Source organism: Oncorhynchus masou, chromosome 33 (genome assembly GCF_036934945.1).
Source record: "Oncorhynchus masou masou isolate Uvic2021 chromosome 33, UVic_Omas_1.1, whole genome shotgun sequence".
Taxonomy (NCBI): domain Eukaryota; kingdom Metazoa; phylum Chordata; class Actinopteri; order Salmoniformes; family Salmonidae; genus Oncorhynchus; species Oncorhynchus masou.
Window position 1 is genome coordinate 20439763 of NC_088244.1, and position 16092 is coordinate 20455854.

The following is a 16092-nucleotide window of genomic DNA, read 5'->3' on the forward strand; positions in this document are numbered from 1 at the left end:
CTTGTGGACTTCAGTGCACAACACATCAGGTGACAGTCACGGTGGAGGATGTCAACGATCTGCCAATCTTCACCCACACCGTCAAAACCTGTTCTTCGGGTGTCCCCATAGGAGAACTCTTTTTGGTTTGAGGTAGAACCATTTTTGGATTCAGATAGAACCCTTTTGGGTTCCATGTAGAACCATCAGTGGAAAGTTATACCTAGAACCAAATGGGTTCTACCTGTAACCAAACAGGGTTCTTCAAAGGGTTCTCCTATGGGGACAGCTGAAGAACCCTGTTAGGTTCTTGAAAGCACCTTTTTTAAAGAGTGTACACACTATCTGGAATCTCATTCCTCATCCATTATTACGTATGGTCTCTTTGACCTTTACACACCACTATTGTAGGTTTCACACCTCAAGTAGGCCCAAGTCTCATACTATTAGCCTACACTTCATGCAGTCATAAACTAGCTAAACTAATGCTGTTAATGACTCTTTCTTACTACACATCCCTCCAGGATACACAGTGAACCTGGTGAAGGAGAACCCAGGGTACGCAGGTCACTACGACCTGCTGCTCATGGTGTTGGACCAGCAGGGTCAGGGAGCCCTCCACAACCTGTCTGTCACCGTGTATGACTGCTCTGGTGGCCAGCTGCAGTCCCGGCAGGGCCTCTGGAACCAAGATTGGAGCGAGGGCTGTAGGGATTGTCATCGGTGTCACGCTGCTACTGCTAAGTAAGTCAATCTTAGGCGTAGGTTGAAGATTCCCCTAGATGTTAATTGTGGGCCAGTTTTGCATTTTCCCCACTAATGGTTAAGGTTAGGATTGGGGAAGGGAAGCTGATCCTAGTTCTGTGCCAAGGGAAAACTTCACCACTGATCTGAATCTTACACTTAAGACATACTGGCCTACATCCCCACCCAGTGTTGATTTTGGTATAGTTCGTTAGAACTTCAGTGTGTGTGGAGATCTGTATTTATTCAAGTATGAGTTAATCCTCGGTTTTCTGTTGTCCCTCCTGTTGACCAGTAAAAGAGAACTGAAGCTGATCTCTACAGATGAAAACTCTGAAGAACGTCAGATCAAATCTAACATTGAGATCCCAGGAACTGATTGCAAGGTAACAGACATTACCATCACATTCATCTCTGGTCATTGCTTTTTTTCCAATCACACAATATGCTATTTTGATCATAGGTGCCTACATGTATCACACTCAAAGTGGACAGTTTGCTGGGAACAAAAGCTGCTTTTCTACCAATCAAGATGCCAGTTAGGAAACCAGCCATATTTAATCACCATTCATCAGTACTGTTTTGGTTCACACTGGGCATATTTGGCAAATCGAAAATTGTTGATCCATGCAAAGTAAATATGATGCTCTTTCCCCAGGCTGAACAGAGGTCCACCAGTATGCGAGCACCGGTATGTTCAGGATATTTTTCCTCATACCAAGAGCAACGGGAACAGTTTCAACGAGGAACCTCTCTGCGCAAGGTAGGCTATATAAGTCTAATAAATCTACTACCTTCATCCACTTTTGACCTGTCAATTACATTTTCAGTGGCACTGAACAGCAACATTTTGAATTTGGTTTCAGAGTGCGCCCACAAAATTACACTCCAATGGTTATGGACAGGTATATCTATAATTTCAATTAAACTTGTGGAACTCTCAGAAAAAGTAGTTGACTTGCTTAATGTTGCATTGTATTGGTTGTGTGTGTAGAGTATGTTTCTGATCACTCAGGGGTCAACAATGAGCAGATCAATGATGACAAAAACAAGATATCCTTATTGAGAGAATAATTCTCCCCATAACACCAGGCCCTTGGTGACTCTACTCAATCATGTAACAATGTGCAACAGTCATAAACAATCATGACTGTGACAAAAAAAAAAGTTTCTAATGTTTATTTTTTAAATCTCTGGTGAACTCTATCCCTTCATTAACCTTTTGTGACCTCCAATCCCTCCCTCCTTCTCCAGACGATGTTAATTCTGCTACTCTACTTGGGCGCCAGGTTCAACACGCTGGCCTCCATTTGCAACACCCCATACCATCCTAAGCCCACCTCACCCTCCTGGGCAAGAGGCTCTGCCAGGACTGGCTAGTTAGCATGGGCATAACAGGCTAGGTACCGGCCGCTTTCATGGATTAGAAATTGAACTGGATCACTCATGCTTAAAAATGAGGTAGAACAGCAAACCTGCTCTTGGAAAATCTGTATAACAACAAGCAATGTTAAACTTACTTTTTTTTTTAAAGCATAAAATACACAGGACTATGGAGCTCAATGTCCAATACAAAGACCAAGATGGAACTCCGTGCTGGAAGGAAAATAAATGCAATTTACCAATGGATCTTACATGGGCAGTAGCTATGTAGGTTTTACCAGCCAGCAAAAAACAAAAGGATTTCTGCACTGAGAACAGACCAGGGAAGTGAGCAACGTGGAGTGGAAAATACTTGAATGTCAATTACTTTTAAGCTCTGATTTTACAAATGCGATGGCTACAATGAAATAGTGCTATAATGGTGAGAGAGAAAGAGGTCATTTTTTTAACATACCATCTCTTACCAACATATGGCAAGACAAATAGTCTAATGATGTTATATATGATGGTCATGTTAAAGATTATTATCAATTAAACACTTGGGCTTAAGTCCAGTTATTTTATTTGGGTGTATATTTTGAGGTTGTCTTTTAATGTATATTCTATGTAAATAAGGCTAAGCACAAATTGAGTTGTGGCATATTTTCATAAACCTCAAGTCACGGTATCAATGAAACAACCATCGTCACAATATGAATTTACTGCAATTTAATGTTAAATTCCCAACCATCAGCAGCATCAACATGTCCATAGCGAAACTTAAGCACAAGTGTGTGTGTGTTGTGTATTCATTTGGGAATGTAGCCAGCCTGCAGGAACCAGTGGTAGGCAGAGAGAGCACTGGGTGTGATCTCCTGCTCCACCTGGAAACCTTTCTGTGGGTAGTCACGGATCCTCTCTAGAACACCTGGAACACACGTTTACACCTTACTCACAGCATCATACTCTGGTCTGTTGTTTCTACACGTCTTTTAGAATATTTGATTCTGAAATCCTTCATACATTTCTGCAATAGAAAGATGACAGGTGGGCTTACCATATAAATATTTATTTTACATGGTCTAAATGCTTTAAGACAACACACAAGTCCTGGGATTATGGACAGAGAACATACCTAGCATGTATGTGATGAGGTCCGTGGCAGTGCCCACAGTGGGATGGGGGTAGGCAGAGATGCCCATCTGGGGGGAGGTAACGATGGCATGCGTGTGTTCCCCTTGGTCAGGCCACTGGCGCAGGAATGTTGCAGAGACCCTGCGCTCCATAAAGGGCTGCTGGACCAGGATCACCCTGTTGGCTGGGGTAGACATGACAAAATACACGTCAGCATACTGTACATAGGAATCACAGGAGGTTAGTGGCACCTTAACTGAGGAGGACGGGCTCGTGGTAATGGCTGGAGCGGAATAGGATCAAATACATCAAACACATGGAAACCATGTGTTTGATGCCATTCCACGGTTTCCATGTGTTTGATGCCATTCCACGGTTTCCATGTGTTTGATGCCATTCCACGGTTTCCATGTGTTTGATGCCATTCCACGGTTTCCATGTGTTTGATGCCATTCCACGGTTTCCATGTGTTTGATGCCATTCCACGGTTTCCATGTGTTTGATGCCATTCCACGGTTTCCATGTGTTTGATGCCATTCCACGGTTTCCATGTGTTTGATGCCATTCCACGGTTTCCATGTGTTTGATGCCATTCCACGGTTTCCATGTGTTTGATGCCATTCCACGGAAACCATGTGTTTGATGCCATTCCACGGAAACCATGTGTTTGATGCCATTCCACGGAAACCATGTGTTTGATGCCATTCCACGGAAACCATGTGTTTGATGCCATTCCACGGAAACCATGTGTTTGATGCCATTCCACGGAAACCATGTGTTTGATCCCATTCAATTTTTTCGGTTCAGGCCATTATAATGAGCCGTCCTCCCCTCAACAGCCTCCTGTAATAGGAATACAATATTGGCTTGGCTGAAATGTGTTCCAGTGATTCAGTTGTGCTGTCCTGCCCCCTAGCTGTAGAATAATGCAACAACAATAACAGACATTTCATAAGAAAGGTTCTCCATCATGGTGTCTAATGAGGAGTCTCTCACCTGGGATGTTTCTCTCCTTGAGGAGCCTGTATGAGAAGCAGATGTTGTCTCCAGTGTTGGTGGCCTCTGTCTCCAGCAGTATGTTCACCCTGGGCACTCCCATCCTCAGAGCCACATCCAGGAACACGTCAGCCTCTGGCCTCGACCACACACCTGGACCACACAAGATACACATCAGAGACATTGGGTAGAAAAATGGTGTGTGTGCGTGCCTTTGTGCTTTCTTGCATTGGCAGAAAGAGGGACAGAAAGAGAGAATGATGCTCAGTCTTGCTGACCTGCAGTCTGGTTGCCTTTGTAACCAGTGAAGAGCAGCCAAGGAGCCCACCCTTCCAGGAAGAGAGCGGCTGACCTCTCCGCCACACGCACATCATGGCAACCCAGGCCTATTATGACATCACTCTGAGATCAGACAGGATTATGATGCAATTTCAGATACATAAATTATGACATCACTATGACAGGATTATGGCACTTCAGAGGACATCATGGCATTTCAAATTATGACATCACTGACAGAACATACTTGATTATTCAACAACGGAGACAGCATTGATTGTTACAAAACCCTGAGAGAAAATCTAGGAGTATGACATCATCCTAAAAGAGTACAGATCATTATGTTGTTATTTTTGGTGAAGCCAGAAGAGCATATCATATAATCATATCAAATCAAAAGATAATGCGGAAGGATGTAGCATCATACTGCTTACATTTCTGATTGCAGTTCATTTTAAATCCAGTCAAAACGTATTTTATGTGTCTGTACAATCAGATATGAAGGCTTGCCTTTTCCAGAGAATGGGGCAGACAAAGGTAGTCCCACAGAATTCTGGCCCACTTCTCACTCTCTTTGTCCATTTCTCTCACATGCTGGTCTGTGGGAGAGAAAGACACTTCAAATGCAGAACCAAATGGAATAAACAACATGATACTGAATGAATCAATACTTAAAAGTAGACCTTTTCACAGGTCAACAATGTCCTCATTAAATACATGTGTGGAGAGGAGGCACTCCACCTCACCTCAGGGGAGAACAAACTGAGCTGTAGTAGAGGCCCGTCGAGTTGACAATGAACATGTGACGCAACAGCAGCATGCCGACCACAATAACAGCGCCCTGAGGGCAGGTGTCGTGGGTCATCCTTTAAAAGTACAGACGTCTGCTGCAGACGTGGCCATGCTCAACACACTACACTGCACTGCACCAGTGTTAAACTCATTAACTCCCGAACATCATTCAGAAGCCATTAGAATTGTCGTTCTATTTCTCATTTGTCGCAGGGATGAAAGCTTTACACACCCCAGCGGCTCTCTATCCAGGTCTCTTTCTTTCATCCTGCGCGATACTCTCCCTAACTCGACTGTTCTCATTCACCTGTCAATGTTTTCTTACCCAGGATGCACTGCCAATGTTCCGGCATATTCCACTGCATATTCCACTCTATGGCATTATTGTGATTGGCTGGTCTAAATTATATCCAGCTGCTCAGTCTAACTCTCATTGGCTAATTTACATTTTACTCTTTATCCGACCGGCTGATTAGGCCTCCTTTCTCTTATTCGATTGGTTGGTGAGTCTCTGTAATGCCGCGTTCAAAACAACTAGGAACTGGTAAATCTCCGGCTATAGCGTGTTCAAGACAACTGGGAACTAGAGGGAAAACGATATCCGATTAGGATAAATCGTTTTGAACGGTCATCCAACACGGAATTCTAAATCGGAAACTAGAGTTCCGACTTTCTGACCTGAAGATCACTGATGTCATGATTTGACCACATTTCTTTCCGAGTTCCCAGTTATTAGCTAGCTTGTTTAACATTGACATATGGTCAAATTAGCTACATTATACATATTGATAAGGTCAATATGTATTGTAATAAACTGATTTATTGTCATCTTTTGGTTGAAAAGGTAAAAGGTCTGTGAGTGAAAAGTCACAACTTGGCAAACAATTTGTTTCCCACTTGTAATTACGATTTGGTGTGTCTATCAAGCGAAATTTCCCACAGGGAACATAGAGCTTCCGATAATTCTTAAAGCACGAACGCGGCATTAGTGTATAACTGTCTTTGTCCATTTTTATTTGATTCTGACTGGTCTGAGTGCAGGCTGATGATTGTGTTTCTAAGTGGAGAAGAAAGAAGTAGACGCATCTGAAAGGTTCCAAAGTGAAATATCTGTGAGAAACCATCAGCAGAGCTCTACTGCTGTTAAAGCCTAGCTATTTCCTGCTAACCTGCTTGCACACCCACTCAAGTTTAAATTGGATGTTGTTTTGTTTGTCACATGACTAGACCCAACCCCATCGCTACATTTTATTTTATCCCCTTCTATTCTCTAATTGTTTCCCCTTTACATACAATAGCTCCACCTAGTTTCTGCCATATAACAAGGACAGAGGGATCAGTTTTCTAGAATGAAACCTAGCCATGGTGTGCCAGCCCATACCTGATCTCGTTTGCTCTCAGAGGTCAAGGGTCAGCAGAAACTCACTGCTGTTTTGTTTTTCAACCAAGAAACACAGAAAAATCCTTTAGAGAAGGTGACAGATGCATCAATGACAATTCCTGTCATTATACTGAAGAAATATATAAAACGCAACAAGTTAAGATTTTAATGAGCTACAGTTCATATAAGGAAACCTGTTGCGTTAATATTTTTTATCAGCGTAGTTAAAATAATCCAAATGTCTAAGATGTACCAGTACTTGCATTTTTGATGAAGTGTGTTTCTAGACATCCCCAAGGGGTAAAATGTGTGATGTTGATATAAGGGAAAACACAAGTACATATGACATCACAATAACTATCTGATGTCATCAGTACTGACCTTTGTACACAGATCTCAGTACTTGTGTAAATAAAACAATGAGGAATCAGATTTACTGAAACGCATTTATTAAATCAATTCCATTTTCACAGTTGAATAGATACACTGCCCAAAAAAATAAAGGGAACACTTAAACAACACAATGTAACTCCAAGTCAATCACACTTCTGTGAAATCAAACTGTCCACTTAGGAAGCAACACTGATTGACAATAAATTTCACATGCTGTTGTGCAAATGGAATAGATAACAGGTGGAAATTATAGGCAATTAGCAAGACACCCCCAAAAAAGGAGTGGTTCTGCAGTTGGTGACCACAGACCACTTCTCAGTTCCTATGCTTCCTGGCTGATGTTTTGGTCACTTTTGAATGCTGGCGGTGCTGTTACTCTAGTGGTAGCATGAAATGGAGTCTACAACCCACACAAGTGGCTCAGGTAGTGCAGCTCATCCAGGATGGCACATCAATGCAAGATGTGGCAAGAAGGGTTGCTGTGTCTGTCAGCGTAGTGTCCAGAGCATGGAGGCGCTACCAGGAGACAGGCCAGTACATCAGGAGACGTGGACGAGGCCAACAACCCAGCAGCAGGACCGCTACCTCCGCCTTTGTGCAAGGGGGAGCACTGCCAGAGCCCTGCAAAATGACCTCCAGCAGGCCACAAATGTGCATGTGTCTCCTCAAATGGACAGAAACAGACTCCATGAGGGTGGTATGAGGGCCCGACGTCCACAGGTGGGGGTTGTGCTTACAGCCCAACACCGTGAAGGACGTTTGGCATTTCGCCACTGGCGTCCTGTGCTCTTCACAGATGAAAGCAGGTTCACAATGAGCATATGTGACAGACGTGACAGTCTGGAGACGCCGTGGAGAACGTTCTGCTGCCTGCAACATCCTCCAGCATGACCGGTTTGGCAGTGAGTCAGTCATGGTGTAGGGTGGCATTTCTTTGGGGGGCCGCACAGCCCGCCATGTGCTCGCCAGAGGTAGTCTGACTGCCATTAGGTACTGAGATGAGATCCTCAGACCCCTTGTGAGACCATATGCTGGTGCGGTTGGCCCTGGGTTCCTCCTAATGCAAGACAATGCTAGACCTCATGTGGCTGGAGTGTGTCAGCAGTTCCTGCAAGAGGAAGGCATTGATGCTATGGACTGGCCCGCCCGTTCCCCAGACCTGAATCCAATTGAGCACATCTGGGACATCATCTCGCTCCATCCACCAACGCCACGTTGCACCACAGACTGTCCAGGAGTTGGCGGATGCTTTAGTCCAGGTCTGGGAGGAGATCCCTCAGGAGACCATCCGCCACATCATCAGGACAATGCCCAGGCGTTGTAGGGAGGTCATACAGGCACGTGGAGGCCACACACACTATTAAGCCTCATTTTGACTTGTTTTAAGGACATTACATCAAATTGGATCAGCCTGTAGTGTGGTTTTCCACATTCATTTTGAGTGTGACTCCAAATCCAGACCTCCATGGGATGATACATTTGATTTCCATTGATAATTTGTGTGATTTTGTTGTCAGCAGATTCAAGTACGTAAAGAAAAAAGTATTTAATAAGAATTTCATTCATTCAGATCTAGGATGTGTTATTTTAGTGTTCCCTTTATTTTTTTGAGCAGTGTATTTATTTAGTTCTATAATTTAAACAAAATACACCTAGCAGGTGAGGAGCAGTGAGGAAAAGGCATGGAAGTCTCAGTCCTTTTCCAGGGCAGACCTACCACCTGGTGGGCATGTCATGTCCACTGCCCTGTCCATGGATCTGTAGATAGCCATCATATAACTCCCTGAGGTGCAGGATCAGCTCCTCTGTGTTCTGGCCTGTGAGGGCAGACACAGGGATTACCCTGTGGGCCACGTGGCCCCGGAGGGCCTCAAGGTTTCCCCGAGCCCCAGGCAGGTCCATTTTGTTGGCTACGATAGCGTGGGGCCGGTGGGTGAGGCCGGGCTCGTACTGGTCCAGCTCATAGCGCAGTTGTTGGAGCTGAGTCCAGGGTTCTGGGGAGGACAGGTCCAGGACAAAGAGAAGGAAGCGACAGCGCTCAATATGGCGCAGGAAGGAGATCCCTAGGCCTCGGTTTAGATGGGCCCCACAGATGATACCAGGAATGTCAGCCACTAGACAAGAGGATGGGGACAGTAAACTACAACACCAACCTTTGTGTCCAACATAATATACAACACTAAAATCAAAAACTCCTTTACCTGCCACTTGCTCATGGTCCCTGTAGTTGACAATACCCACATGGGGGTTAAGGGTGGTAAAGGGGTAGGCAGCCACAGCAGGTCTGGCATTGGATATGGCCCTTAGAAGGGAAGACTTCCCTGCATTGGGAAACCCAACCTGGAGTGGAAGACACACACCAACAGGTAAATCAAGAAAATGTTATACATTTTTGGGGGATAGAGTGCATACCATTTATATTTCTACGATATTATTTTAACCAGCCCACATTTAATAAGATAGGCCTAGTCAGTGGAGTGAGTCCCTCTTCCGTGTCTCACCAGTCCGGCATGGGCCATGGTGCGCAGCTCCAGCTGGAGGACCCTCTCCTGTCCCCTCTCTCCCAGGGTGGCCGTCATGGGGGCGCGGTTCTCATTGGACAGGAAGAAGCGGTTTCCCTTTCCCCCTGCCCCCCCAAACACAGCCACATACTCCTGGTTGTGCTGGGAGAGGTCTGACACCGTCTTCCCTTGCTCCTTCACCACCGTGCCCACTGGCACCTGCACCATCACAAAATAACAAACAATATTCAGTTACACTATTTTACAGTCGGCATTTTAGTATCTGGTATTTGTGGCAATTACACGGCTAAACGAAAGTTTAAAAAATGATAATATAAAGAACCCCTAATTAAAAACAACACCCCAGCTGTAGTCATGGGAACTAACTCACAGCGATGTAGGTTGTGCTGGCGTTGCGTCCGTAGCAGTTCTTACTGCCTCCTGAATCACCGTTGTCTCCTTTGTAAACGGGGGCGACCTGCGCCAGGGATTTCACCTGCAGGTCGACTGGAGGCACGCAAATCACAGATATTCGGAAATAGGACTTGAAGTACACATACGAAAACAGTCTCCAATGCCCTGGTTAAAATATCCCTACAAATTAAAAAAAAATGTTCTTCGGCCTGATTATATCCTTGTGTGAAATTGTAAGCCTATTGTGGATCTCCTGATGATCAAAACATTGATCTGAATAGCCAAACGAGAGCACCTCAGAAGACCAACACATTGTAACGAGATTATAAACAATGTATAAACAGTAGAGGTCGACCGATTAATCGGAATGGCCGATTAATTAGGGACAATTTCAAGTTTATTATTATTTTCAATGACAGCCTAGGAACGGTGGGGTAACTGCCTTGTTCAGGGGCAGAACGACAAATTTTCACTTTGTCAGCTCGGGGGAACCGATCTTGCAACCTTACAGTTAAACTATTCCAACGCTATAACCACCTGCCTCTCGTTGCACTCCACAAGGAGACTGCCTGTTACGCGAATGCAGTAGAAGCCAAGGTAAGTTGCTAGCTAGCATTAAACTTCTCATAAAAAAACAATCATAATCACTAGTGATAAACTAGTAATATCATCAACCATGTGTAGTTATCTTGCGTGTCCTGCGTTGCATATAATCGATGCAAAGCTGGGGGATGATTTAACAAATGCGCATTTGCGAAAAAAGCACAATCGTTGGACAACTGTACCTAACCATAAACACCAATGCCTTCCTTAAAATCAATACACACAGAAGTATATTTTTAAACCTGCATATTTAGCTAAAAGAAATCCAGGTTAGCAGGCAATATTTAACTAGGTGAAATTGTGTCACTTCTCTTGCGTTCATTGCACACAGAGTCAGGGTATATGCAATAGTTTGGGCAGCCTGGCTCATTGCAAACTAATTTGCCAGAATTTTACGTAATTATGACATAACATTGAAGGCTGTGCAATGTAACAAGAATATTTAGACTTAGGGATGCCACCCGTTAGATAAAATACTGAACGGTTCCGTATTTCACTGAAATAAAACGTTTTGTTTTTGATGATAGTTTCCGGATTCGACCATATTAATGACCAAAGGCTCGTATTTCTGTGTGTTGTTATAACTAAGTCTATGATTTGATAGAGCAGTCTGACTGAGCGATGGTAGGCAGCAGCAGGCTCGTAAGCATTCATTCAAACAGCACTTTTGTGCTTTTTTTCCCAGCAGCTCTTTGCGCTAATAGCGTTTCAAATGTCACTCGCTCTGAGACTTGGAGTAGTTATTCCCCTTGCTCTGCAAGGGCCGCGGCTTTTGTGGAGCGATGGGTAACGCTGCTTCGAGTGTGGCTGTGGTCGATGTGATCCTGGTTCGAGCCCAGGTAGCGGCGAGGACAGGGACGGAAGCTATACTGTTACACTGGCGATACTATAATTCCTACAAGAACATCCAATAGTCAAAGGTATATGAAATGCAAATGGTATAGAGAGAAATAGTCCTAGAAATACTATATTAACTACAACCTAAAACCTCTTACCTTGGAATATTGAAGTCTCATGTTAAAAGGAACCACCAACTTTCATATGTTCTCATGTTCTGAGCAAGGAACTCAAACGTTAGCTTCTTTACATGGCACATATTGCACTTTTACTTCTCCAACACTTTGTTTTTGCATTATTTAAACCAAATTGAACATGTTTCATTATTTATTTGAGGCTAAATTGATTTTTATCGATATATTATATTAAGTTAAAATAAATGTTCATTCAGTATTGTTGTAATTGTCATTATTACAAATAAAAATGTTTTTAAAAAATAATAAAAAGATTGGCCGGTTAATCAGTATCGGCTTTTTTTGGTCCTCCAATAATCGGTATTGGCGTTGAAAAATCATAATCGGTCGACCTCTAATAAACAATTCTGTTTGGGAACAGTGCAACACGTGAGTGTGACGGTGTGTCCGACACACCTTTGATGATTATGTTCCCACCATCTCCTCCATTCCCTCCGTCTGGTCCACCCCACTCTTTCCGGGGCTCACTGTGGAAGGTGCAGGCCCCTTTTCCACCTGCTCCAGCCTGTAGCTTTACAATGCGGTGGTCCACAAAGTGGCGAGTCTGAGCAACAGAGAGAGACCCAAAGTGAACATTAACATAAGCTTTGTTAACTAGCCACCTGCAGTCTATATACACAAGTCATTGGTCTAAACTCATATCACACTGGACTGGCATAGCACCAATGTTTCATCTTAAGTCGTAGTGTCATCAATATCTACTTATCCATGTGTGAGTGCATGATAGAGCAGAAGACCAAGAAAACAAGCAATCTAAACAAACTAGCTAACTTGGGTATTGCAAATATAAACAAACCAACGTGTGCTTGGCTAGTGTGATGAGGACAGCGGATATGAGATAGCCATCTGACTAGTATATCATGACATACCAGTTTCTTTTCTGAAAGTTCCTTCTTTTTAGAAATTCGAGGTTTGGCGTAAAATGCACAGGACGTGCTGACATTCATGATTCCAGTTGTTTTCCTCTGTGCTGCCAAGTTGCTTTTGAGCCCTAGCAACAAGCTGCCAATGAACTCGTGCCTAACGCAAACTTGGGCAAATCGTCGACTTATCTCTTGGACAAACCATCTTCGGCTTTGAAATTTGGTCAATGTAGTTAACATTGCAAAATAATCTAATGTAATCTCAGAGGATAGACCGTAGTTATTTCGTAGTGAGACAGCCAGTGTAGCCCTGACCTCGTTTCGTTAAAGCAGGGTATCCCAAACTCTGTCCTGAGCACCGTTTAGTTTTTTTTCCCCTAGCACTACAAAGCTTATTCAAATAACCAACCCATCTTCAATCTTTGATTATTTGAATCAGCTGTGATGATCTAGGGCAAAAACCAAAACGTGCACCCAGAAAACCCTGCGTTAGACCAGCTGTAGCCTGCAAGCTAATGTTAGCTACTATTGCTAGTTAACGAAATCACCGTCAATAAACGGACTAGCTAATTAAATCGATAACAAATGACAACAATAATCTATCTAGAGTTTACACATAACATCGCCATCTGCAACTCTAAGTAATATGTAGCTTTTAGATCAAATGAGCTACACGGTACCTATTTTGAATGTCATCTTCAACGAGATCTACCTACGGGACCTACGGTGGGTCAAAAAGCACAGCAAATAAATAATTCATCAATAATACAATACGGATACAAAACTAGCGGAAAGTCGATTTATTTTACGTATTAAAACAGTAAAATAAATCGAAGCTGAACAAGCAGCTAAACATTCATAATTGGTTATATACAGTGCCTTGCGAAAGTATTCGGCCCCCTTGAACTTTGCGACCTTTTGCCACATTTCAGGCTTCAAACATAAAGATATAAAACTGTATTTTTTCGTGAAGAATCAACAACAAGTGGGACACAATCATAAAGTGGAACAACATTTATTGGATATTTCAAACTTTTTTAACAAATCAAAAACTGAAAAATTGGCCATGCAAAATTATTCAGCCCCTTTACTTTCAGTGCAGCAAACTCTCTCCAGAAGTTCAGTGAGGATCTCTGAATGATCCAATGTTGACCTACATGACTAATGATGATAAATACAATCCACCTGTGTGTAATCAAGTCTCCGTATAAATGCACCTGCACTGTGATAGTCTCAGAGGTCCGTTAAAAGCGCAGAGAGCATCATGAAGAACAAGGAACACACCAGGCAGGTCCGAGAGTTTAAAGACGGATTTGGATACAAAAAGATTTCCCAAGCTTTAAACATCCCAAGGAGCACTGTGCAAGCGATAATATTGAAATGGAAGGAGTATCAGACCACTGCAAATCTACCAAGACCTGGGCGTCCCTCTAAAGTTTCAGCTCATACAAGGAGAAGACTGATCAGAGATGCAGCCAAGAGGCCCATGATCACTCTGGATGAACTGCAGAGATCTACAGCTGAGGTGGGAGACTCTGTCCATAGGACAACAATCAGTCGTATATTGCACAAATCTGGCCTTTATGGAAGAGTGGCAAGAAGAAAGCCATTTCTTAAAGATATCCATAAAAAGTGTAGTTTAAAGTTTGCCACAAGCCACCTGGGAGACACACCAAACATGTGGAAGAAGGTGCTCTGGTCAGATGAAACCAAAATTGAACTTTTTGGCAACAATTCAAAATGTTATGTTTGGCGTAAAAGCAACACAGCTCATCACCCTGAACACCATATACCCACTGTCAAACATGGTGGTGGCAGCATCATGGTTTGGGCCTGCTTTTATATATATATATATATATATATATATATATATATATATATATATATGCTTTTCTTCAGCAGGGACAGGGAAGTTGGTTAAAATTGATGGGAAGATGGATGGAGCCAAATACAGGACCATTCTGGAAGAAAACCTGATGGAGTCTGCAAAAGACCTGAGACTGGGACGGAGATTTGTCTTCCAACAAGACAATGACCCAAAACATAAAGCAAAATCTACAATGGAATGGTTCAAAAATAAACATATCCAGGTGTTAGAATGGCCAAGTCAAAGTCCAGACCTGAATCCAATCGAGAATCTGTGGAAAGAACTGAAAACTGCTGTTCACAAATGCTCTCCATCCAACCTCACTGAGCTTGAGCTGTTTTGCAAGGAGGAATGGGAAAACATTTCAGTCTCTCTTTCAGTCAGACTTACAGCTGTAATCGCAGCAAAAGGTGGCGCTACAAAGTATTAACTTAAGGGGGCTGAATAATTTTGCACGCCGAATTTTTCAGTTTTTGATTTGTTAAAAAAGTTTGAAATATCCAATAAATGTCGTTCCACTTCATGATTGTGTCCCACTTGTTGATTCTTCACAAAAAAATACAGTTTTATATCTTAATGTTTGAAGACTGAAATGTGGCAAAAGGTCGCAAAGTTCAAGGGGGCCGAATACTTTTGCAAGGCACTGTATATACAGTACCAGTCCAAAACATTTTTTTTTATATTTGAGATTCTTCAATGTATATTTATTTATTTTATTTAACCAAGTAGGCAAGTTGACACATACAACGACACAGAGTTACACATGGAGTAAAACAAACATACAGTCAATAATACAGTATAAACAAGTCTATATATGATGTGAGCAAATGAGGTGAGAAAAGGGAGGTAAAGGCAAAAAAAGGCCATGGTGGCAAAGTAAATACAATATAGCAAGTAAAACACTGGAATGGTAGATTTGCAGTGGAAGAAAAATAATGGGATGCAAAGGAGCTAAATAAATACAGTAGGGAAAGAGGTAGTTGTTTGGGCTAAATTATAGGTGGGCTATGTACATGTGCAGTAATCTGTGAGCTGCTCTGACAGTTGGTGTTTAAAGCTAGTGAGGGAGAAGTGTTTCAGAGATTTTTGTAGTTCGTTCCAGTCATTGGCAGCAGAGAACTGGAAGGAGAGGCGGCCAAACAAATAATTGGTTTTGGGGGTGACTAGAGAGATATACCTGCTGGAGCGTGACAAAACGGATTGCACTGTGATAGACTGCATCCAATTTGTTGAGTAGGGTATTGGAGGCTATTTTGTAAATGACATCGCCGAAGTCGAGGATTGGTAGGATGGTCAGTTTTACAAGGTATGTTTGGCAGCATGAGTGAAGGATGCTTTGTTGCGAAATAGGAAGCCAATTCTAGATTTAACTTTGGATTGGAGATGTTTTATGTGGGTCTGGAAGGAGAGTTTACAGTCTAACCAGACACCTAGGTATTTGTAGTTGTCCATGTATTCTAAGTCAGAGCCGTCCAGAGTAGTGATGTTGGACAGGGGCGCAGGTGCAGGTAGCGATCGGTTGAAGAGCATGCATTTAGTTTTACTTGTATTTAAGAGCAATTGGAGGCCACGGAAGGAGAGTTGTATGGCATTGAAGCTTGCCTGGAGGGTTGATAACACAGTGTCCAAAGAAGGGCCAGAAGTATACAGAATGGTGTCGTCTGCGTAGAGGTGGATCAGAGACTCACCAGCAGCAAGAGCGACATCATTTATGTATACAGAGAAGAGAGTCGGTCCAAGAATTGAACCCTGT

General features: G+C 42.9%; 2 protein-coding genes across 4 annotated transcripts; both read right to left on the bottom strand.

Annotated features, from left to right (window-relative positions):
- Positions 1-2799: 2799 nt before the first annotated feature.
- LOC135527533 (uncharacterized protein SCO4629-like) lies at positions 2800-5856 on the bottom strand. Of its 2 annotated transcripts, none has more exons than XM_064956033.1 (6): positions 5612-5856; positions 5005-5093; positions 4494-4617; positions 4216-4368; positions 3221-3403; positions 2800-3013 (listed from the first exon to the last, which is right to left on the bottom strand). In XM_064956033.1, the coding sequence occupies exons 1-6, from the start codon at positions 5649-5651 to the stop codon at positions 2895-2897; spliced, it is 708 nt and encodes a 235-aa protein (XP_064812105.1). In that variant the 5' UTR covers positions 5652-5856; the 3' UTR covers positions 2800-2894. The 2 variants fall into 2 exon arrangements, with proteins under 2 accessions (XP_064812105.1, XP_064812106.1); XM_064956034.1 differs by lacking the exon at positions 5612-5856 and adding an exon at positions 5241-5600.
- Positions 5857-7099: 1243 nt separating this feature from the next.
- mtg2 (mitochondrial ribosome-associated GTPase 2) lies at positions 7100-13192 on the bottom strand. Of its 2 annotated transcripts, none has more exons than XM_064956725.1 (6): positions 12479-13192; positions 12027-12153; positions 9953-10068; positions 9562-9780; positions 9262-9400; positions 7100-9174 (listed from the first exon to the last, which is right to left on the bottom strand). In XM_064956725.1, the coding sequence occupies exons 1-6, from the start codon at positions 12710-12712 to the stop codon at positions 8774-8776; spliced, it is 1236 nt and encodes a 411-aa protein (XP_064812797.1). In that variant the 5' UTR covers positions 12713-13192; the 3' UTR covers positions 7100-8773. The 2 variants fall into 2 exon arrangements, with proteins under 2 accessions (XP_064812797.1, XP_064812796.1); XM_064956724.1 differs by having other exon boundaries at positions 12006-12153.
- Between the last annotated feature and the right edge of the window lie 2900 nt (positions 13193-16092).